Raw genomic sequence first — 23,390 nt, forward strand, 5'->3', positions numbered from 1 at the left:
ATCGTAGTCGACACTGGAGTCAGATTCCGTGTCGATATCAGTGTCTATTATTTTGGATAGTGATCATTGAGAGACTCTGAAGGTCTCTGCGACATAGGGACAGACATTGGTAGATTCCCTGTCTGTTCTCTAATCTTTTGTGCAATAAATTCACCTTAGCACTTAATTACACACATCCAAACAGGTGTCGGCGCTGTCGAAGGAGACACCCTCACACACACATTTGCTCCATCTCCTCCTTAGGGGAGCCTTTTACCTCAGACAAGTCGACAGAATGAGGGAATGCTCATCTGAAGACAATTCCCCCATAAGGCCCTTTGGAGAGACAGAGAGAAAGTATGCCAGCACACACCCCAGCGCTATTAACCCAGGAATAACACAGTAACTTAATGTTTATATTAGTGATGAGCGAGGTTCGGTTTTACTCGGTTTTACTCGGTTCTCAAAACGGCATCTTATTGGCTATCCAAAACACGTGACATCCGTGAGCCAATAATATGCCGTTTTGAGAACCGAGTAAAACCGAGTAAAACCGAATCCGCTCATCACTAGTTTATATTGATTTTTGCGCCTAATTATGTGCCCCCCCTCTCTTTTTACCCTCTTCTACCGTGTAACTGCAGGGAAGAGCCTGGGGAGCTTCCTCTCAGCGGTGCTGTGGAGAAAAACATGGCGCTGGTGAGTGCTGAGGAAGAAGCCCCGCCCCCTCGACGGCGGGCTTCTGTCCCGCTTTAATGTACAATTTTTTGGCGGGGGCTCATACATATATATATATATATATAGTGCCCAACTGTATATATGCAAACTTTTGCCAAAGAGGTCTCTAATTGCTGCCCAGGGCCCCCCCCCCCCCTGCGCACTGCACCCTACAGTGACCGGAGTATGTGGGTGTAGTGTGGGAGCAATGGCGCACAGCTGCAGTGCTGTGCGCTACCTCAGTTTGAAGACTGGAGTCTTCTGCCGCCGATTTCGAAGTCTTCTTGCTTCTTTCACCCGGCTTCTGTCTTCCGGCTCTGCGAAGGGGACGGCGGCGCGGCTCCGGGATCGGACGTCAAAGGGTGAGATCCTGTGTACGATCCCTCTGGAGCTAATAGTGTCCAGTAGCCTAAGAAGCAGGACCTATCTGCAGAGAGTAGGGCTGCTTCTCTCCCCTCAGTCCCACGTAGCAGAGAGTCTGTTGCCAGCAGATCTCCCTGAAAATAAAAAACCTAACAAAATACTTTCTTATAGCAAGCTCAGGAGAGCTCACTAAACAGCACCCAGCTCGTCCGGGCACAGATTCAAACTGAGGTCTGGAGGAGGGACATAGAGGGAGGAGCCAGAGCACACCAGTATCCAAATTCTTTCTTAGAGTGCCCTGTCTCCTGCGGAGCCCGTCTATTCCCCATGGTCCTTACGGAGTCCCCAGCATCCACTAGGACGTTACAGAAACCAAGACAAAAAAATAAAAAATGTTATATACCTGTCTGGTGAGATTTTACAAAGGTGGGTTTTGCTTTGATGGTTTCAATTTTCAGTTTATGGATTTCCCCAGCAGCTTTCAATGGCAAAGACACTGAAAAATACAAAGATGTCATATTATAAGAAAGAGTTGCATCTGTAACCCAGCCTAACTGTAACACTGCAATGGAAGTCATGTACAAAAGTACTCCACATGTGGCCATATTTGACATTTATATTAACAAATTAGCACAGGGCAGAGTAACGAACACTGCATTTCATTATTTTCATGTCAGAGAACTCTCTATTCCCATTCTTAATTTGGAGAAATGCATCTCTGCTGTGTTACTGCAAGTGACAAATAGTCTTATTGAAATGGTCTTTGCAGCAGGATGAAATACAGTTGGTTAGCTTAAATAAAGCTGCCATCTATAACAGTGATTCCTGACTGACTACAGTAAGTTATTTTACCCCAATATTATTTAATGTATCTTTCCATAAACAAAACAGATGTAAAAAGAGAATAATACAGCAGTCACTAGAAGGTTATACGTGGAGCCTTACCTTCTCTGGCTCGCGGAGGTTCTTGCTCGTTTACATCTTGTGATAGAGATGGTTTGGGGAGAAAAGACCTCTTTGCTCGACTGGCAACATTCAAAGACTCACTGGATGTCACAGCAGCACCATTAGAAATCTCTTCACTTTTCCTTTTGTGACCACAGATGGACTTGGCAGGAGACACCTTCACAGATGAGTCTGAACAGCTCGAAGTCACTGATACACTTATAACTGGCAAATCTGCAACATTTATCACAGGTAAGGCTTGAGATACCCGCGGAGAAACTACATTGCCCTCCAATTCAATGTTCCTCAAACGCCTACGGGACTTCAGCTGGGGTCGATTTTTTAGTTCATTGCCACCTCCAGCCTTTACTTTTGTAACAGTAGCTGAGACTATGAAGGGTTTCACAGGACCCTTGGTGACAGGGCAGTCATCAGCCACTGGCAAATTAACAAGTCTCTCTTGCTTCTTTTTCACACAATAGGTTAGCCTAGAACTCACCAGCTCTGGATCCTCCAATGGCTTATCAGATAGTACTTTGTCTACACATTCACTTACAAACTGCATTGTCTTAACTTCAACTACTGGAGATTTAGACGCAATACTATTTTCGGGCAAATTATTAAACACTAATGAGTAAGGCGTAAGATAATTCTCTTTCACAAACTGATCTGGTGACAAAATTGGAGTATGGGGAGCTGCATTTAAGTGTTTATCAGAGATATAAATGTCATTTACAAATGAATCTGGGCTTAAAGTTATTCTCCGTGGTGTGGACAAAATCAGTGGTGGTGTCTGAGTTGTGGTGGTCACATTTGTGCAACGTTCATGTGAAGACTGCTGAAAGAAGCAGGATTGTTCTGAATCATCATGTTTGATAGCAAGCTCTGCTTTATAAAATTCATCAGGAGACAATGGAGAGTAAGTTATCAAGTCATTAATGATGCTTGGCATAGGATTCAAATGTTGTTCTTGACAATGCACTGGGTTTATTGGTGATATGGATATTTTATTTACCATATGTTCTGTTAAAGTCCATTCTTCATCAATAACAATGTTTGTCCGTATACAAGTTGTATCCTCAGTGGTGCACAAAACAGGGTAGGTCTTTGACCTCCTTAGTGATCCCAGGTTGACATCCTGTAATTCATTAGCATGTGGACTGACAAAGATAGTAGGCAATCTATTTTCTGTACTCAGTCTAGGTTCCCTTACATGGGATGTACTAGGAACTAGCTTGGAAAGATTTTCACATGGTTGTAGAGGGCCCCTTGCTGTCTCCAATCTCTCAAACCCACTTTTTTGAGTCACACTGAATGTTTTGCTTTTTACACCTGTCAAGCAATGATCTTTCATTTTCGGTCCAGAAACCTTTTTTCCTCCCACTGGAGAATGTTTCTTTTTTGCTGCATTCCAACGGGTTCTCTGCAATGTATAGAATATTTGTCACATTATAAACGTAAAAACAATCTAATTGTTAAAAATCATACACAAACTAAACACACTGAAATTTTAAGAAAAAAAAAATGACTAACAAGTATAGCAAAGTTAGTGAGGGACTAAAATCCCCAAAAAAGCGGGGTTTGCAACCTTCCTGAGGTTCAGATGTTCTTGAAGGGTGTTCTTCACATCCAACCGCCCTTTGAGCCTCTCACGACACCTTGGGATCTAAACGTGGTGTTGCGTTTTCTGCATTCGGACTGGTTTGAACCTTTACAGGAGGTTGACATTAAGCTTCTTACGTGGAAGACTGTTACCCCTAATTCCCTGGATGTGGTGTGAGGGCTTTGAGGATCTACGTGAAGAAGACAGCTAGTCACAGAAAATTGGACTCGCTGTTTGTTCTCTATGATCCCAAGAAAATTGGGTGACCTGCTTCAAAGCAGTCTATCCAGCAGGCTTGCCGGTTCCTAAAGTACAAGCCCACTCTACTAAGTCGGTGGATGATCAGTAGAAACAGGATGCACCTGAGCTCCACCTTGAGCTTCATAGCGAAGGCTGTGATTACTTATGTACATGTGATTTCTTAAATAAATTTGCAAAAATCTCAAACTTTTCACGTTGACATTATGGGGTATTGTTTGTAGAAATTTGAGGGAATAATTACCTACCGGTAATCCTTTTCTCGTAGTCCGTAGAGGATACTGGGGTACACATTAGTACCGTGGGGTATAGATGGGTCACTAGGAGCCATAAGCACTTTAAGAAATTAATAGTGTGGGCTGGCTCCTCCCTCTATGCCCCTCCAACCAGACTCAGTCTAGAAACTGTGCCCGAGGAGACGGACATACTTCGAGAGAAAGATTCAACTGAACAGTGGTAAGATTCGAACCAGCACACACAAACAAGAGGAAAGCCAAGCTAACCCAACTTGAATAGGAACAGCAACAATAACAATACTTTAACCAAGTAACAGTGTAGAAACGAAGCACCGGGCGGGCGCCCAGTATCCTCTACGGACTATGAGAAAAGGATTTACCGGTAGGTAATTAAAAATAAGATTTTAAACCTACCGGTAAATCTTTTTCTCGTAGTCCGTAGAGGATGCTGGGGACTCCGTAAGGACCATGGGAATAGACTGGCTCCGCAGGAGACATGGGCACTTTAAGAAAGACTTTAGGTTTGGGTGTGCACTGGCTCCTCCCTCTATGCCCCTCCTCTAGACCTCAGTTAGAGAAACTGTGCCCAGAGGAGATGGATAGTACGAGGAAAGGATTTTTATTAATCCAAGGGCAAGATTCATACCAGCCACACCAATCACACCGTATAAATTGTGTATCAAGTAAACAGTTAACAGTATGAAAAAATAACGTAGCATCAGTCCAACCTGATGGAACTATAACATAACCTTATGTAAGCAAAACTATATACAAGTCTCGCAGAAGTAGTCCGCACTTGGGACGGGCGCCCAGCATCCTCTACGGACTACGAGAAAAAGATTTACCAGTAGGTTTAAAATCTTATTTTCTCTAATGTCCTAGAGGATGCTGGGGACTCCGTAAGGACCATGGGGATTATACCAAAGCTCCCAAACGGGCGGGAGAGTGCGGATGACTCTGCAGCACCGATTGAGCAAACACAAGGTCCTCCTCAGCCAGGGTATCAAACTTATAGAACTTTGCAAAGGTGTTTGACCCCGACCAAGTAGCAGCTCGGCACAGCTGTAGTGCCGAGACCCCTCGGGCAGCCGCCCAAGACGAGCCCACCTTCCTAGTGGAATGGGCCTTAACCGATTTCAGTAACGGCAATCCTGCCGTAGAATGCGCCTGCTGAATCGTGTTACAGATCCAGCGAGCAATAGTCTGCTTTGAAGCAGGGCCGCCAACCTTGTTGGCTACATACAGGACAAACAGTGCTTCTGTTTTTCTGATCCTAGCCGTTCTGGCCACGTAAATTTTCAAAAAGCCTTGACCACATTCAGGGACTCGGAATCCTCCAAGTCACGTGTAGCCACAGGCACGACAATAGGTTGGTTCATATGAAAGGATGAGACCACCTTCGGTAGGAATTGAGGACGGGTCCGCAATTCCGCTCTATCCATATGGAAAACCAGATAGGGGCTTTTATGTGATAAAGCCGCCAATTCCGAAACTCACCTAGCCGAAGCCAAGGCTAACAACATGACCACCTTCCAAGTGAGATATTTCAACTCCACTGTTTTAAGTGGTTCAAACCAATGAGACTTAAGGAAACTTAACACCACGTTAACGTCCCAAGGCGCCACCGGAGGTACAAAAGGAGGCTGAATATGCAGTACTCCCTTCACAAAAGTCTGTACTTCAAGTAAAGAGGCCAATTCCATTTGAAAGAAAATGGATAAGGCCGAAATCTTAACTTTAATGGAGCCTAATTTTAGGCCCAAATTCACTCCAGTTTGTAGGAAGTGAAGAAAACGGCCTAGATGGAATTCTTCCGTAGGAGCATTCCTGGCCTCACACCAAGAAACATATTTACGCCATATTGGTGATAATGTTTAGATGTCACGTCCTTCCTAGCCTTTATCAGCGTAGGAATGACCTCATCCGGAATTCCTTTTTCCGCTAGGATCCGGCGTTCAACCGCCATGCCGTCAAACGCAGCAGCGGTAAGTCTTGGAACAGACATGGCCCCTGTTGTAACAGGTCCTGTCGTAGAGGAAGAGGCCACTGATCTTCTGAGAGCATACCCAGCAGATCCGGATACCAGGTCCTTCTTGGCCAATCTGGAACAATGAGAATTGTTCGCACTCCTCTTTTTCTTGTTATTCTCAATACCTTGGGTATGAGAGGAAGAGGAGGAAACACATAAACCGACTGGAATGCCCACGGTGTCACTAGGGCGTCTACTGCTACCGCCTGAGGATCTTTTGATCTGGCGCAATACCTCTGTAGCTTTTTGTTGAGACGGGATGCCATCATGTCTGGGGCAGTCCCCACTGACTTGCAATCTGTGCGAAGACTTCCCGATGAAGTCCCCACTCCCCTGGATGCAGGTAGTGTCTGCTGAGGAAGTCTGCTTCCCAGTTGTCCACTCCCGGAATGAACACAGCTGACAGTGCGCTTACATGATTTTCCGCCCAGCAAAGAATCTTGGTGGCTTCCGCCATTGTCACCCTGCTCCTTGTGCCGCCTTGGTGGTTTACATGAGCCACTGCGGTGATGTCTGACTGGATCAGAACTGGTTGGTCGCGAAGTAAGTTCTCCGCCTGATCTAGGGCGTTGTATATGGCCCTCAGTTCCAGGATGTTGATGTGAAGACAAGTCTCTTGACTTGTCCAGAGTCCTTGGAAGTTTCTTCCCCTTGTGACTGCTCTCCACCCTCTGAGGCTCGCGTCCGTGGTCACCAGGATCCAATCCTGAATGCCGAACCTGCGTCCCTCCAAAAGGTGAGCACTCTGCAGCCACCACAGGAGAGATACCCTGGCCCTGGGGGACAGGGTGATCCGCTGATGAATTTGTAGATGTGATCAGGACCACTTGTCCAATAGGTCCCATTAGAAAGTCCTTGCATGGAACCTGCCGAAGGGAGTGGCCTCGTATGTTGCCACCATTTTTCCCAGGACTTGAGTGCAATGATGCACACACACTTGTTTTGGCTTCAATAGGTTCTTGACTAGAATCATGAGTTCCTGAGCTTTTTCTATCGGGAGAAAAACCTTTTTCTGGTCTGTGTCCAGAACCATGCCCAAGAAGCTCAGACGAGTCGTAGGAACCAGCTGAGACTTCGGGATATTGAGAATCCAGCCGTGTTGCTGTAACACCTTCACTGAAAGTGACACACTGTTCAGTAACTTCTCTCGCGATCTCGCTTTTATGAGGAGATCGTCCAAGTACGGGATAATTGTGAGACCCTGCTTGCGCAGGAGCACCATCATTTCCGCCATTACCTTTGTTAAAATCCTCGGGGCCGTGGAAAGCCCAAACGGCAACGTCTGAAATTGGTAATGACAATCCTGTACCGCAAATCTCAGGTACGCCTGATGAGGTGGATATATGGGAACATGAAGCTATGCATCCTTTATGTCCAGGGATAGCAGAAAATCCCCCCCCTTCCAGGCTGGCGATGACCGCTCTGAGCGATTCCATTTTGATTTGAACCGTTTTAATTATAGGTTCAGGGATTTTAAATTCAATATGGGTCTGACCGAACAGTCCGGTTTCGGAACTACAAACAGGGTGGAGTAGTATCCCTTCCCTCTCTGAAGTAGGGGAACTTCGACCACCACTTGTTGAAGACACAATTTGTGAATAGCATATAACACTATCTCCCTTTCCAGGGGAGAAGTCGGTAGAGCAGATTTGAAAAACCGGCGAGGAGGCACCTCTTCGAATTCCAGCTTGTATCCCTGAGAAACAATTTCTATTGCCCAGGGATCCACCTGTGAGTGAACCCAGATGTGGCTGAAAAGTCGAAGACGTGCCCCCACTGGGGCGGACTCCCCCAGCGGAGCCCCAGCGTCATGCGGTGGATTTTGCAGAGGCTGGGGAGGATTTCTGTTCCTGGGAACTAGCTGTGCTGTGCAGCTTTTTACCTCTGCCCTTACCTCTGGCAAGAAAGGACGATCCACGCACTCTTTTGCTTTTATTTGAACGAAAGGACTGCATTTGATAATGTGGCGCTTTCTTAGGTTGTGAGGCAAAAATAAGATTTTACTCACAGGTAAATCTATTTCTCGTAGTCCGTAGTGGATGCTGGGGACTCCGTAAGGACCATGGGGAATAGACGGGCTCCGCAGGAGACTGGGCACTCTAAAGAAAGATTTAGTACTACCTGGTGTGCACTGGCTCCTCCCTCTATGCCCCTCCTCCAGACCTCAGTTAAGGAAACTGTGCCCGGAAAAGCTGACATTACAAGGAAAGGATTTTGGAATCCAGGGTAAGACTCATACCAACCACACCAATCACACTGTATAACTCGTGATAAACTTACCCAGTTAACAGTATGAACAACAAACAAGCATCACTCAACTGATGCCACATAACATAACCCTTTAGTAAGCAATCACTATATACACGTATTGCAGAAAGTCCGCACTTGGGACGGGCGCCCAGCATCCACTATGGACTACGAGAAATAGATTTACCGGTGAGTAAAATCTTATTTTCTCTAACGTCCTAGTGGATGCTGGGGACTCCGTAAGGACCATGGGGATTATACCAAAGCTCCCAAACGGGCGGGAGAGTGCGGATGACTTTGCAGCACCGAATGGGCAAACTCAAGGTCCTCCTCAGCCAGGGTATCAAACTTGTAGAACTTTGCAAATGTGTTTGAACACGACCAAGTAGCAGCACGGCAAAGCTGTAATGCAGAGACCCCTCGGGCAGCCGCCCAAGAAGAGCCCACCTTTCTTGTGGAATGGGCTTTCACTGATTTTGGATGTGGCAATTCAGCCGCAGAATGAGCCTGCTGAATCGTGCCACAGATCCAGCGAGCAATAGTTTGCTTTGAAGCAGGAGTACCCAGCTTGTTGGATGCATACAGGACAAACAGCGAGTCAGTCTTCCTGACTCCAGCCGTTCTGGTCACATAAATCTTCAAAGCCCGGACTACGTCAAGCAACTTGGAATCCTCCAAGTCACCAGTAGCCGCAGGCACCACAATAGGTTGGTTCAAATGAAAGGATGACACCACCTTCGGCAGAAATTGCGGACGAGTCCGCAACTCTGCCCTATCCATATGGAAAACCAGATAGGGGCTTTTACATGACAAAGCCGCCAATTCTGACACACGCCTAGCCGAAGCTAAGGCCAACAGCATGACCACTTTCCACGTGAGATACTTTAGCTCCACGGTCTTAAGTGGCTCACACCAGTGGGATTTCAGGAAACTCAACACCACGTTAAGATCCCAAGGTGCCACTGGTGGCACAAAAGGGGGCTGGATATGCAGCACTCCCTTAACAAACGTCTGAACCTCAGGCAGTGAAGCCAGTTCTTTTTGGAAGAAAATGGATAGGGCCGAAATCTGGACCTTTATGGACCTAATTTTAGGCCCATAGTCACTCCTGACTGTAGGAAGTGCAGGAATCGACCCAGCTGGAATTCCTCTGTAGGGGCCTTCCTGGCCTCACACCAAGCAACATATTTTCGCCATATACGGTGATAATGCTTTGCTGTCACGTCCTTCCTAGCCTTTATCAGCGTAGGAATAACTTCATCCGGAATGCCTTTTTCCGCTAGGATCCGGCGTTCAACCGCCATGCCGTTAAACGCAGCCGCGGTAAGTCTTGGAACAGACAGGGCCCCTGTTGCAACAGATCCTGTCTGAGAGGCAGAGGCCATGGGTCCTCTGTGAGCAATTCTTGCAGTTCCGGGTACCAAGTCCTTCTTGGCCAATCTGGAACAATGAGTATTGTTCTCACTCCTCTTTTTCTTACGATTCTCAGCACCTTGGGTATGAGAGGAAGAGGAGGAAACACATAGACCGACTGGAACACCCACGGTGTTACTAGTGCGTCCACAGCTATCGCCTGAGGGTCCCTTGACCTGGCGCAATATCTTTTTGTTGAGACGGGACGCCATCATGTCCACCTGTGGCAGTTCCCATCGATTTGCAATCTGCGTGAAGACTTCTTGATGCAGTCCCCACTCTCCCGGGTGGAGGTCGTGCCTGCTGAGGAAGTCTGCTTCCCAGTTGTCCACTCCTGGAATGAACACTGCTGACAGTGCTAGTACGTGATTCTCCGCCCAACGAAGAATCCTGGTGGCTTCTGCCATTGCCACCCTGCTTCTTGTGCCGCCTTGGCGGTTTACATGGGCCACTGCAGTGATGTTGTCTGACTGAATCAGCACTGGTTGGTTTCGAAGCAGAGGCTCCGCTTGACTCAGGGCGTTGTATATGGCCCTTAGTTCCAGGATATTGATGTGCAGACAAGTCTCCTGACTCGACCATAGCCCCTGGAAGTTTCTTCCTTGAGTGACTGCCCCCCATCCTCGGAGGCTTGCATCCGTGGTCACCAGGACCCAGTCCTGTATGCCGAACCTGCGGCCCTCGAGGAGGTGAGCACTTTGCAGCCACCACAGAAGAGACACCCTGGCCCTGGGGGACAGGGTGATCAGCCGATGCATCTGAAGATGCGATCCGGACCACTTGTCCAACAGATCCCACTGAAAGATCCTCGCATGGAACCTGCCGAAGGGAATGGCTTCGTATGACGCCACCATCTTTCCCAGGACTCGCGTGCAGTGATGCACAGATACCTGTTTTGGTTTTAGGAGGCCTCTGACCAGAGTCACGAGCTCCTGAGCCTTCTCCTTCGGGAGAAACACCTTTTTCTGGTTTGTGTCCAGAATCATGCCCAGGAAGGGCAGACGCGTCGTAGGAATCAGCTGCGACTTTGGGATATTCAGAATCTAGCCGTGCTGTTGCAACACTTCCTGAGAGAGTGCTACGCTGATCAGCAATCGCTCCCTGGACCTCGCCTTTATGAGAAGATCGTCCAAGTATGGGATAATTGTAACCCCTTGCTTCCGAAGGAGCACCATCATTTCCGCCATCACCTTGGTAAATATTCTCGGTGCCGTTGACAGGCCAAACGGCAACGACTGGAATTGGTAATGACAGTCCTGTACCACAAACCTGAGGTATTCCTGATGAGGTGGGTAAATGGGGACATGCAAGTACGCATCCTTGATGTCCAGAGACACCATAAAATCCCCCTCTTCCAGGCTTGCAATGACCACTCTGAGCGATTCCATTTTGAACTTGAATCTTTTCAGATAAATGTTCAGGGACTTTAAATTTAATATAGGTCTGACCGAACCATCCGGTTTCGGTACCACAAACATTGTGGAATAGTATCCCCTTCCCTGTTGAAGGAGGGGAACCTTTACCACCACCTGCTGGAGATATAACTTGTGAATTGCCGCTAACACTACTTCCCGTTCCATGGGGGAAGCTGGCAGGGCCGATTTGAGGTAACGGTGAGGGGGCATCACTTCGAATTCCAGCTTGTATCCCTGAGACACAATCTGTATAGCCCAGGGATCCACCTGTGAGCGAACCCACTGGTGGCTGAAATTTCGGAGACGCGCCCCCACCGCTCCTGGCTCCACCTGTGGAGCCCCAGCGTCATGCGGTAGATTTAGTGGAAGCCGGGGAGGACTTCTGTTCCTGGGAACTAGCTGTATGGTGCAGCTTCTTTCCTCTACCCCTGCCTCTGGCAAGAAAGGACGCACCTCTGACCTTCTTGCTTCTTTGTGATCGAAAGGACTGCATTTGGTAATACGGTGCTTTCTTAGGCTGTGAGGGAATATATGGCAAAAAATTTGACTTCCCAGCCGTAGCTGTGGAAACTAGGTCCGAGAGACCGTCCCCAAACAATTCCTCACCCTTATAAGGCAACACCTCCATGTGTTTTTTAGAGTCGGCATCACCTGTCCATTGCAGAGTCCATAAGAGCCTTCTGGCAGAAATCGACATTGCGTTTATTCTAGAGCCCAGCAGGCAAATGTTCCTCTGGGCATCCCGCATATATAGGACAGCGTCTTTGATATGTCCTAGGGTCAGTAAAATAGTCTCCCTGTCCAGGGTATCTAACTCCTCAGACAGAGTATCTGTCCATGCTGCTACAGCACTACACATCCAGTCCGCAGCAATTGCTGGCCTCAGAAGAGTACCAGAATGTGTATAAACAGACTTCAGGATACCTTCCTGTTTCCTATCAACAGGATCCTTTAGGGCAGCCGTATCCTGTGACGGCAGGGCCACCTTCTTAGTTAAGCGCGTCAATGCTTTGTCTACCCTCGGGGAGGATTCCCAGCGTAACCTATCCGTTGGCGGGAATGGATACGCCATAAGTAAACTTTCGGAAATCAGTACTTTCCTATCAGGGGAATCTCACGCTTTTTCACATAACTCATTTAATTCATGTGAAGGGGGAAAAGTCACTTCTTGCTTTTTCTCCCCAAACATATAAACCCTCGTCAGGGACAGGGTTTTCCTCCGATATGTGCAATACATCCTTCATTGCTATAATCATGTATCAGATGGCTTTAGTCATTTTAGGCTGCATCCGTCAGAGTCAGAATCCGTGTCGACATCTGTGTCAACCAACTGGGATAGTGGGCGCTTTTGAGACCATGACGGCCTCTGAGCTATAGAATCAGACACAGGTTGAGACCCTGACTGATTATCCAACCTTTTATGCAAGGAGCTCACGTTATCATTTAACACCTTCCACATATCCATCCAATCAGGTGTCGGCGCCGACACCACATTCACTTGCACTTGTTCTGCCTCCACGTAACCGTCCTCGTCAAACATGTCGACACAAACATACAGACACACCGCACACACACAGGGAATGCTCTAATTGAGGACAGGACCCCACAAGGCCTTTTGGGGAGACAGACAGAGAGTATGCCAGCACACACCCCAGCGCTATATAACCCAGGGATTACACAGTAACTTAGTGTTTACCCAGTAGCTGCTGTTTATGATAATTTGCACCTAAATTTATGTGCCCCCCCTCTCTTTTTACCCTTTTTCTACCTTGATACTGCAGGGGAGAGCCTGGGGAGCTTCCTCTCAGCTGAGCTGTGTAGAGAAAATGGCGCTGGTTAGTGCTGAGGAAGAAGGCCACGCCCCCTCAGCGGCGGGCTTCTGTCCCGGGTCTGTGTAATAAAATGGCGGGGGCTCGTACATATATACAGTGCCCAGCTGTATATATGCGTCTTTTTGCCAAGAGGTATCCTAATTGCTGTCCAGGGCGCCCCCCCCCCCCTGCGCCCTACAGTGACCGGAGTGTGTGGGTAGTGTGGGCGCAATGGCGCACAGCTGCAGTGCTGTGCGCTACCTCATGTGAAGACAGGAGTCTTCTGCCGCCGATTTCGATGTCTTCTTGCTTCTGCCGGCTTCTGACTCTGCGAGGGGGACGGCGGCGCGGCTCCGGGAACGGACGACCAAGGTTAAGATCCTGTGTTCGAACCCTCTGGAGCTAATGGTGTCCAGTAGCCTAAGAAGCGCAACCTAGCCGCAGTTAGTAGGTTTGCTTCTCTCCCCTCAGTCCCACGTAGCAGAGAGTATGTTGCCAGCAGAAGCACTCTGAAAATAAAAAAACCTAACTAAAATACTTTCTTATTAGCAAGCTCAGGAGAGCTCACTAAAAGCACCCAGCTCTGGCCGGGCACAGATTCTGACTGAGGTCGGGAGGAGGGGCATAGAGGGAGGAGCCAGTGCACACCAGGTAGTACTAAATCTTTCTTTAGAGTGCCCAGTCTCCTGCGGAGCCAGTCTATTCCCCATGGTCCTTATGGAGTCCCCAGCATCCACTAGGACGTTAGAGAAAAATTCGATTTACCTGCCGTAGCTGTGGAGACCAGGTCCGAGAGACCTTCCCCAAACAATTCCTCCCCCTTGTAAGGTAAAACCTCCATATGTCTTTTTGAGTTGGCATCACCTGTCCACTGCCGGATCCAGAGAACTCGTCTAGCAGAGATTGACATAGCGTTTATTCTGGAACCCAGTAAACTAATGTCTCTGAGCATCCCTCATATATAAGACAGCATCCTTTATATGGCCTAGGGTCAATAAAATGGTATCCTTATCTAGGGTTTCAATCTCCGCCGATAAGGAATATATCCATGCTGCAACCGCGCTACAAACCCAGGCCGACGCAATTGCCGGTCTGAGTAATGTACCAGAATGTGTGTAAATGGATTTCAAGGTAATCTCCTGCTTGCGGTCTGCAGGATCCTTGAGGGTAGCCGTATCTTGTGATGGCAGCGCTATCTTTTTTGACAAGCGTGTCAACGCTTTGTCCACCTTAGGGGATGATTCCCACCGTACCCTGTCCGTTGGCGGGAAAGGATACGCCATAAGAATCCTTTTGGGAATCTGCAGTTTTTTTCTGGAGATTCCCAAGCTTTTTCACATAATTCGTTCAACTCATGTGAGGAGGGAAAAGTTACTTAGGGCTTTTTCCCCTTATACATGTGTACCCTCGTGTCAGGGACAGGCGGTTCCTCTGTGATATGCAACACTTCTTTCATTGCAATAATCATATATCGAATACATTTAGCCACTTTCGGCTGTAACTTTACATCATCGTAGTCAACACTGTAGTCCGAATCCGTGTCGGTATCAATGTCTGCTATTTGGGATAGTGAGCGCTTCTGAGACCCTGAAGGTCCCGGCGACATAGGGACAGACACGGGTTCACTCCCTGACTGTTCCTTAGCCTCAGCTTTGTCTAATCTCTTGTGCAATAAGTTCACACTAGCACTTAAAACATTCCACATGTGGCATACTGGAATGTTAGGAGACAAGAGATATTGGAAAGTTCCAAAAGCCATTTAATTCTTATCAGTGAGTGGGGGAGTTTTATGGCCCCAACAGCAGTTACTTGCAGACCCTGCCACATGTAGGGGGTTAGGACAGGAAGTGCAGGGGGATTTTAGAAAAAGGAACAAAGCACAGGACAGGGCAGTGTGAGCTGAGGACTGAGGATGGAAGGCACAGGCTAAGTGTCCAGGAGAAACGCAGGCTGGGGACTGTGGAACAAGAATGGCACTCCACAGTCCCTGGCATGATGGAAAGAAGAGCAGCGTGTGGGTGTTGCTATGAAGAGAGGGAGAGCCCATATCTGTAGTGTGACAGGAGAGCCAGCAGCTTCAGCAAGAGATGGAGAGTGCAGTGTGAGAGCCACAGTATGCAGAGTACAGTGGAAGGAACCAGGAACAAAGGACCTTCAGGGGTACCCAAGAAGCAGGACGGGAGGTGTGAGTCTGCGGGATATGACGAGCTGGGCGAGTGGTAGGAACCACGTTTGGCGGAAGGCCCCCAGTAACGTGTACATGAGATCCCGTTTAGAGAGAGCCCCTAGCGAATGGGGGAGAGCACACTAAAATGAATTTCAGTTTGCGAAAGCCGCACTACTGATTCCCAGAGACTGCGCTGGTATGTACTGTACTGTAATGATGTCACATCACTGTAAATGCTGTTATTGCCCGTGAAGCAAATGAAAGGAGATGTAACTTGATGTAACCCATATGAATATTGCGCTGGAGAGGAGAACAAGGAGTTAAATGTTACTGTCGTGATAACCCTGTCTGAACTGTGAATAAACTGCTTGCTTATGTGAGGACATGGCCTGGCGTGACCATGCTTTTTTTAAAATCACTGATGGCACGGCCGCTGCCTGGCTATCACACACATATCCACCCAGTCAGGTGTCGGCACAGCCGACGGAGACCTCACATTCATACGCTCCCCCTCCTCTCTAGGTGAGCCTTCTACCACAGACATGTCGACACACGCGTATCGACACACCACACACACAGGGAACCTCTTATCTGAAGACAGTTTCCCCACCAGGCCCTTTGGAGAGACAGAGAGAGAGTATGCCAGCACACACCCCAGCGCTGTATGACCCAGGACAAAAATAAGATTTTACTTACCGGTAAATCTATTTCTCGCAGTCCGTAGTGGATGCTGGGGACTCCGTAAGGACCATGGGGAATAGATGGGCTCCGCAGGAGACATGGGCACTTTAAGAATTTAGATTCTGGTGTGCTCTGGCTCCTCCCTCTATGTCCCTTTTCCAGACCTCAGTTAGAGAAACTGTGCCCGGAAGAGCTGACAGTACAAGGAAAGGATTTTGGAAATCCAGGGCAAGACTCATACCAGCCACACCGTATAACTTGTGATAAACTTACCCAGTTAACAGTATGAACAACAATAGAGCATCAGTTCAACCCTGATGCAACAATAACATAGCCCTTATTGCAGCAATAACTATATACAAGTATTGCAGAAGAAGTCCGCACTTGGGACGGGCGCCCAGCATCCACTACGGACTACGAGAAATAGATTTACCGGTAAGCAAAATCTTATTTTCTTTAACGTCCTAGTGGATGCTGAGGACTCCGTAAGGACCATGGGGATTATACCAAAGCTCCCAAACGGGCGGGAGAGTGCGGATGACTCTGCAGCACCGATTGAGCAAACACAAGGTCCTCCTCAGCCAGGGTATCAAACTTGTAGAACTTTGCAAAAGTGTTTAAACCTGACCAAGTAGCCGCTCGGCAAAGCTGTAATGCCGAGACCCCTCGGGCAGCCGCCCAAGAAGAGCCCACCTTCCTAGTGGAATGGGCCTTAACTGATTTTGGCAGCGGCAATCCAGCCGCAGAATGAGCCTGCTGAATCGTGTTACAGATCCAGCGGGCAATAGTTTGCTTTGAAGCAGGAGCACCAAGCTTATTGGAAGCATACAGGATAAACAAAGACTCTGGGGTATATTTACTAAGGTCCCGATTTTGACCGAGATGCCGTTTTTTCATCAAAGTGTCATCTCGGTAATTTACTAAGCAATAATCACGGCAGTGATGAGGGCATTCGTAATTTTTTGGAAGTCCAACAAAAAAATTACGAATGAATACACCATCGGTCAAAACGCGGCTGTTTAACTATGAATCTCGGTAATTTACTAAGAAGTGCAAAGCAAAAAAAAAAAAAAAAACACTGCCGTGAAAAATTACAACTCGTAAAAAAGTGCAAAAAAAACCAGACCTGCTTTTTTAATCCGTGATTGTATAGGCATGCAGGGATCCATGAGATCCGTGCATGTATATCAGTGGGAAGGGGTGGGAAAGTTGTTATTTTATTAAAAAAAATTGCGTGGGGTCCCCCCTCCTAAGCATAACCAGCCTCGGGCTCTTTGAGCCGATCCTGGTTGCAGAAATATGGGGAAAAAATTGACAGGGGTTCCCCCATATTTAAGCAACCAGCATCGGGCTCTGCGCCTGGTCCCAAAAATACGGGGGACAAAAAGAGTAGGGGTCCCCCGTATTTTTAAAACCAGCACCGGGCTCCACTAGCTGGACAGATAATGCCACAGCCGGGGGTCACTTTTATATAGTGCCCTGCGGCCGTGGCATCAAAAATCCAACTAGTCACCCCTGGCCGGGGTACCCTGGGGGAGTGGGGACCCCTTCAATCAAGGGGTCCCCCCCCCCCAGCCACCCAAGGGCCAGGGGTGAAGCCCGAGGCTGTCCCCCCCATCCAATTGGCTGCGGATGGGGGGCTGATAGCCTTTTGTGAAAATGAAAAGATATTGTTTTTAGTAGCAGTACTACAAGGCCCAGCAAGCCTCCCCCGCATGCTGGTACTTGAAGAACCACAAGTACCAGCATGCGGCGGAAAAACGGGCCCGCTGGTACCTGTAGTACTACTACTAAAAAAATACCCAAAAAAAGACAATACACACATACCTTGAAAGTAAAGTTTTATTACATACATCCACACAAACATACATACTTACCTTATGTTCACACGAGGGTCGGTCCTCTTCTCCAGTAGAATCCAAGGGGTACCTGTTGAATAAATTCTACTCACCAGATCCAGGGTCCCAGGCTCCTCGGAGAATCCTTTTGTAATCCACGTACTTGATAAAAAAAAAAAAAACGGACACCCGAGCCACGCACTGAAAGGGGACCCATGTTTGCACATGGGCCCCCTTTCCCCGAATGCCAGAAACCCACTCTGACTGATGTCTAAGTGGGTTTCTTCAGCCAATCAGGGAGCGCCACGTTGTAGCACCCTCCTGATCGGCTGTGTGCTCCTGTACTGACTGACAGGCGGCACACGGCAGTGTTACAATGTAGCGCCTATGCGCTCCATTGTAACCAATGGTGGGAACTTTCTGCCCTGCGGCTGACCGAAAGTGACCTCACCGCTGAGCAGAAAGTTCCCACCATTGGTTACAATGGAGCGCATAGGCGCTACATTGTAACACTGCCGTGTGCCGCCTGTCAGTCAGTACAGGAGCACACAGCCGATCAGGAGGGTGCTACAATGTGGCGCTCCCTGATTGGCTGAAGAAACCCACTTAGACATCAGTCAGAGTGGGTTTCTGGCATTCGGGGAAAGGGGGCCCATGTGCAAACATGGGTCCCCTTTCAGTGCGTGGCTCGGGTGTCCGTTTTTTTTTTTTTATCAAGTACGTGGATTACAAAAGGATTCTCCGAGGAGCCTGGGACCCTGGATCTGGTGAGTAGAATTTATTCAACAGGTACCCCTTGGATTCTACTGGAGAAGAGGACCGCCCCTCGTGTGAACATAAGGTAAGTATGTATGTATGTTTGTGTGGATGTATGTAATAAAACTTTACTTTCAAGGTGTGTGTGTGTGTATTGTCTTTTTTTGGGTATTTTTTTAGTAGTAGTACTACAGGTACCAGCGGGCCCGTTTTTCCGCCGCATGCTGGTACTTGTGGTTCTCCAAGTACCAGCATGCGGGGGAGGCTTGCTGGGCCTTGTAGTACTGCTACTAAAAACAATATCTTTTCATTTTCACAAAAGGCTATCAGCCCCCCATCCGCAGCCAATTGGATGGGGGGGGGGGACAGCCTCGGGCTTCACCCCTGGCCTTTGGGTGGCTGGGGGGGGGGACCCCTTGATTGAAGGGGTCCCCACTCCCCCAGGGTACCCGGGCCAGGGGTGACTAGTTGGATATTTGATGCCACGGCCGCAGGGCACTATATAAAAGTGACCCCCGGCTGTGGCATTATCTGTCCAGCTAGTGGAGCCCGGTGCTGGTTTTAAAAATACGGGGGACCCCTACTCTTTTTGTCCCCCGTATTTTTGGAACCAGGACCAGGCGCAGAGCCCGATGCTGGTTGCTTAAATATGGGGGAACCCCTGTCAATTTTTTTCCCATATTTCTGCAACCAGGATCGGCTCAAAGAGCCCGAGGCTGGTTATGCTTAGGAGGGGAAACCCCACGCAATTTTTTCTTCAGTTATACAGTGTTTATTTAAAAAAAAAAAAAAAATGAACCCCAGCACGGATCACACAGATCCGGCCGAGATTCATTTTGAAAAAGTCGGCAGTGTTTTGCTAATCACTGCCGTAAAAAACAGAAAAAAAAAAACGAATGACATCTACATCGGAAAACCCGAAAAGGCAAAATACGGCAGCTTAGTAAATTAGTCGTAATCAATTCAAAAAGTTGCAAATTTACACTGTCGATGTCATTCGTGATTGAACTTTGACCTTTTTCCGAAAATTACGAATGTTAGTAAATATACCCCTCTGTTTTCCGGACCCTAGCCGTTCTGGCTACATAAACCTTCAAAGCCCTGACCACATCAAGTAACTCGGAATCCTCCAAATCAGTAGTAGCCACAGGCACCACAATAGGTTGGTTTTATATGAAAGGATGAAACCCCTTTTGGCAGAAATTGTGGACAGGTCCGCAATTCTGCTCTATCCGCATGGAAAACTAGATAGGGGCTTTTATGTGACAAAGCCGCTAATTCTGACACACGCCTAGCCGAAGCCAATGCTAGTAGCATGACCACCTTCCACGTGAGATATTTCAATTCCACCGTTTTGAGTGGTTCAAACCAGAGGGATATCAGGAAACTCAACACCACGTTAAGATCCCAAGGTGCCACCGGGGGCACAAAAGGAGGCTGAATACGCAGCACTCCCTTCACAAACGTCTGAACTTCAGGTAGAGAAGCTAGCTCTTTTTGAAAGAAAATGGATAGGGCCGAAATCTGGACCTTAATGGAACCCAATTTCAGGCCCAAAGTCACTCCTGACTGTAGGAAGTGAAGGAAACGGCCCAGATGGAATTCCTCCGTAGGGGCATTCCTGGCCTCACACCAAGCAAAATATTTTCGCCATATACGGTGATAATGTTGAGCTGTCACGTCCTTCCTAGCCTTTATCAGCGTAGGAATGACCTCATCTGGAATGCCTTTTTCCGCTAGGATCCGGCGTTCAACCGCCATGCCGTCAAACGCAGCCGCGGTAAGTCTTGGAACAGACAGGGCCCTTGTTGCAACAAGTCCCGTCTTAGAGGAAGAGGCCACGGGTCCTCTGTGAGCATTTCTTGCAGATCTGCATACCAAGTCCTTCTTGGCCAATCCGGAACAATGAGTATTGTTCTCGCTCCTCTTTTTCTTATGATTCTCAACACCTTGGGTATGAGAGGAAGTGGAGGAAATACATAGACCGATTGGAACACCCACCGTGTCACCAGGGCGTCTACAGCTATCGCCTGAGGGTCTCTTGACCTGGCGCAATACCTCTGTAGTTTCTTGTTGAGGCGGGATGCCATCATGTCCACCTGTGGCAGTTCCCACCGACTTGCAAACTGTGCGAAGACTTCTTGATGAAGTCCCCACTCCCCCGGGTGGAGGTCGTGCCTGCTGAGGAAGCCTGCTTCCCAGTTGTCTACCCCCGGGATGAACACTGCTGACAATGCGCTTACATGATTCTCCGCCCAGCGAAGAATTCTGGTGGCTTCCGCCATCGCCACCCTGCTCCTTGTGCCGCCCTGTCGGTTTACATGAGCCACAGCGGTGATGTTGTCTGACTGAATCAGAACTGGTTGACCGCGAAGCAGGGCCTCTGCTTGACGTAGGACGTTGTAAATGGCCCTTAGTTCCAGGATGTTGATGTGAAGGCAAGTCTCCTGACTTGACCACAGACCTTGGAAATTTCTTCCCCGTGTGACTGCTCCCCACCCTCGGAGGCTTGCATCCGTGGTCACCAGGACCCAGTCCTGAAGGCCGAATCTGTGGCCCTCGAGAAGGTGAGCACTCTGCAGCCACCACAGGAGAGACACCCTGGCCCTGGGGGATAGGGTGATTAACCGATGCATCTGAAGATGTGATCCGGACCATTTGTCCAGTAAGTCCCACTGAAAGGTCCTCGCATGGAACCTGCCGAAGGGAATGGCCTCGTACGATGCCACCATCTTTCCCAGGACTCAAGTGCAGTGATGCACTGACACCTGTTTTGGTTTTAATAGGTCCCTGACCAGTGTCATGAGTTCCTGAACCTTCTCTATCGGGAGATAAACCCTTTTTTGGCCTGTGTCCAGAATCATGCCCAGGAAGGGCAGACGAGTCATAGGAACCAACTGCGACTTTGGAATATTCAGAATCCTGCCGTGTTGCAGTAACACTTCCAGAGAACGTGCTACGTTGATCAGCAACTGCTCTCTTGACCTCGCTTTTATGAGATCGTCCAAGTATGGGATAATTGTGACCCCTTGCTTCCGCAGGAGTACCATCATTTCCGCCATTACCTTGGAAAATATTCTCGGAGCCGTGGAGAGACCAAACGGCAACGTCTGAAATTGGTAATGACAATCCTGTACCACAAACCTGAGATACGCCTGATGAGGTGGATAAATGGGGACATGAAGATATGCATCCTTTATGTCCAGAGACACCATAAAATCCCCCCCCTTCCAGGCTTGCAATGACCGCTCTCAGCAATTCCATCTTGAACCGGAACCTTTTTAGGTACACGTTCAGGGATTTTAAATTCAATATGGGTCTGACCGAACCGTCCGGTTTCGGTACCACAAACATGGTCGAATAATAACCCTTTCCTTGTTGAAGGAGGGGAACCTTGACCACCACCTGTTGAAGATACAATTTGTGAATTGCAGTTAACACTATTTCCCTCTCTAAGGGGGAAGCTGGCAGGGCCGACTTGAGGTATCGGTGAGGGGGCATCTCTTCGAATTCCAGCTTGTATCCCTGAGACACAACATCTATTGCCCAGGGATCCAACTGTGAGTGAACCCACTTGTGGCTGAAATTTCGGAGACGTGCCCCCACCGGGCCTAGCTCCGCCTGTGGAGCCACAGCGTCATGCGGTGGATTTAGTGGAAGCCGGGGAGGACTTCTGTTCCTGGGAACTAGCTGTGTTGTGCAGCTTCTTTCCTCTGCCCCTGCCTCTGGCAAGAAAGGACGCACCTCGGACTTTCTTGTTTTTCTGTGATCGAAAGGACTGCATTTGGTAATACGGTGCTCTCTTAGGTTATGAGGAAACATATGGCAAAAAATTTGACTTCCCAGCCGTAGCTGTGGAGACCAGGTCCGAGAGACCCTCCCCAAACAATTCCTCACCCTTGTAAGGTAAAACCTCCATGTGCCTTTTTGAGTCGGCATCACCTGTCCATTGCCGAGTCCACAGGACCCTTCTGGCAGAAATCGACATAGCATTTATTCTAGAACCTAGTAGGCTAATGTCTCTCTGAGCATCTCTCATATAAAGGACAGCGTCTTTAATATGCCCCAGGGTCATTAATATAGTATCCTTGTCTAAGGTATCAAGTTCCTCAGATAAGGTATCCGTCCAAGCTGCTACAGCACTACACACCCAAGCCGACACGATTGCCGGCCTCAGTAAGGTACCTGAATGTGTATAAATGGACTTCAGGGTAACCTCCTGTTTGCGATCCGCAGCATCTTTGAGGGTAGCCGTTTCCTGTGACGGCAGGGCTACCTTCTTGGATAAGCGTGTCAAAGCTTTGTCCACCCTAGGGGAGGATTCCCAGCGTAACCTGTCCGTTGGCGGGAAAGGATACGCCATAAGAATCTTTTTGGAAATCTGCAGTTTTTTATCTGGAGATTCCCAAGCCTTTTCACATAACTCATTGAGCTCGTGTGAGGGGGGAAAAGTTACCTGCGGCTTCTTTTCCCCATACATATGAACCCTCCGGTCAGGGACTGGGGTTTCCTCTATGATGTGCAACACATCCTTAATAGCTATAATCATATAACGGATGGATTTAGCCAATTTTGGCTGTAACTTTGCATCATCGTAATCGACACTGGAGTCAGAATCCATGTCGGTATCCGGGTCAATAATTTGGGATAGTGGGCGCTTCTGAGACCCTGTCGGCCTCTGCGACATAGGATCAGGCATGGGTTGGGACCCTGACTGTCCTGAGGTTTCAGCTTGGTCTAACCTTTTATGCAAGGAATTAACATTATCATTTAAAACCTTCCACATATCCATCCAATCAGGCGCCGTCGGCGGACACACCACATTCATTTGCTCCCGCTCTGTTTCCACATAGCCTTCCTCATCAGACATGTCGACACACCACACACACAGGGAATGCCCTTTTTGAAGACAGTTCCCCCACAAGGCCCTTT

At 48.4% G+C, this 23,390-nt stretch overlaps 1 protein-coding gene across 1 annotated transcript in view; it reads right to left on the reverse strand.

The window, feature by feature from the left end:
• Window positions 1-23,390, reverse strand: part of ASPM (assembly factor for spindle microtubules) — a 330,682-nt gene that overhangs the window by 253,174 nt on the left and 54,118 nt on the right. The window contains exons 3-4 of the mRNA XM_063940119.1: window positions 2,005-3,427; window positions 1,463-1,555 (exon numbers count right to left, since the gene is read on the reverse strand). Coding sequence (XP_063796189.1) covers window positions 1,463-1,555; window positions 2,005-3,427 — 1,516 coding nt within the window. The remainder of the gene's footprint in view (window positions 1-1,462; window positions 1,556-2,004; window positions 3,428-23,390) is intronic.

Source organism: Pseudophryne corroboree, chromosome 9 (assembly GCF_028390025.1).
Source record: "Pseudophryne corroboree isolate aPseCor3 chromosome 9, aPseCor3.hap2, whole genome shotgun sequence".
Lineage (NCBI taxonomy): Eukaryota > Metazoa > Chordata > Amphibia > Anura > Myobatrachidae > Pseudophryne > Pseudophryne corroboree.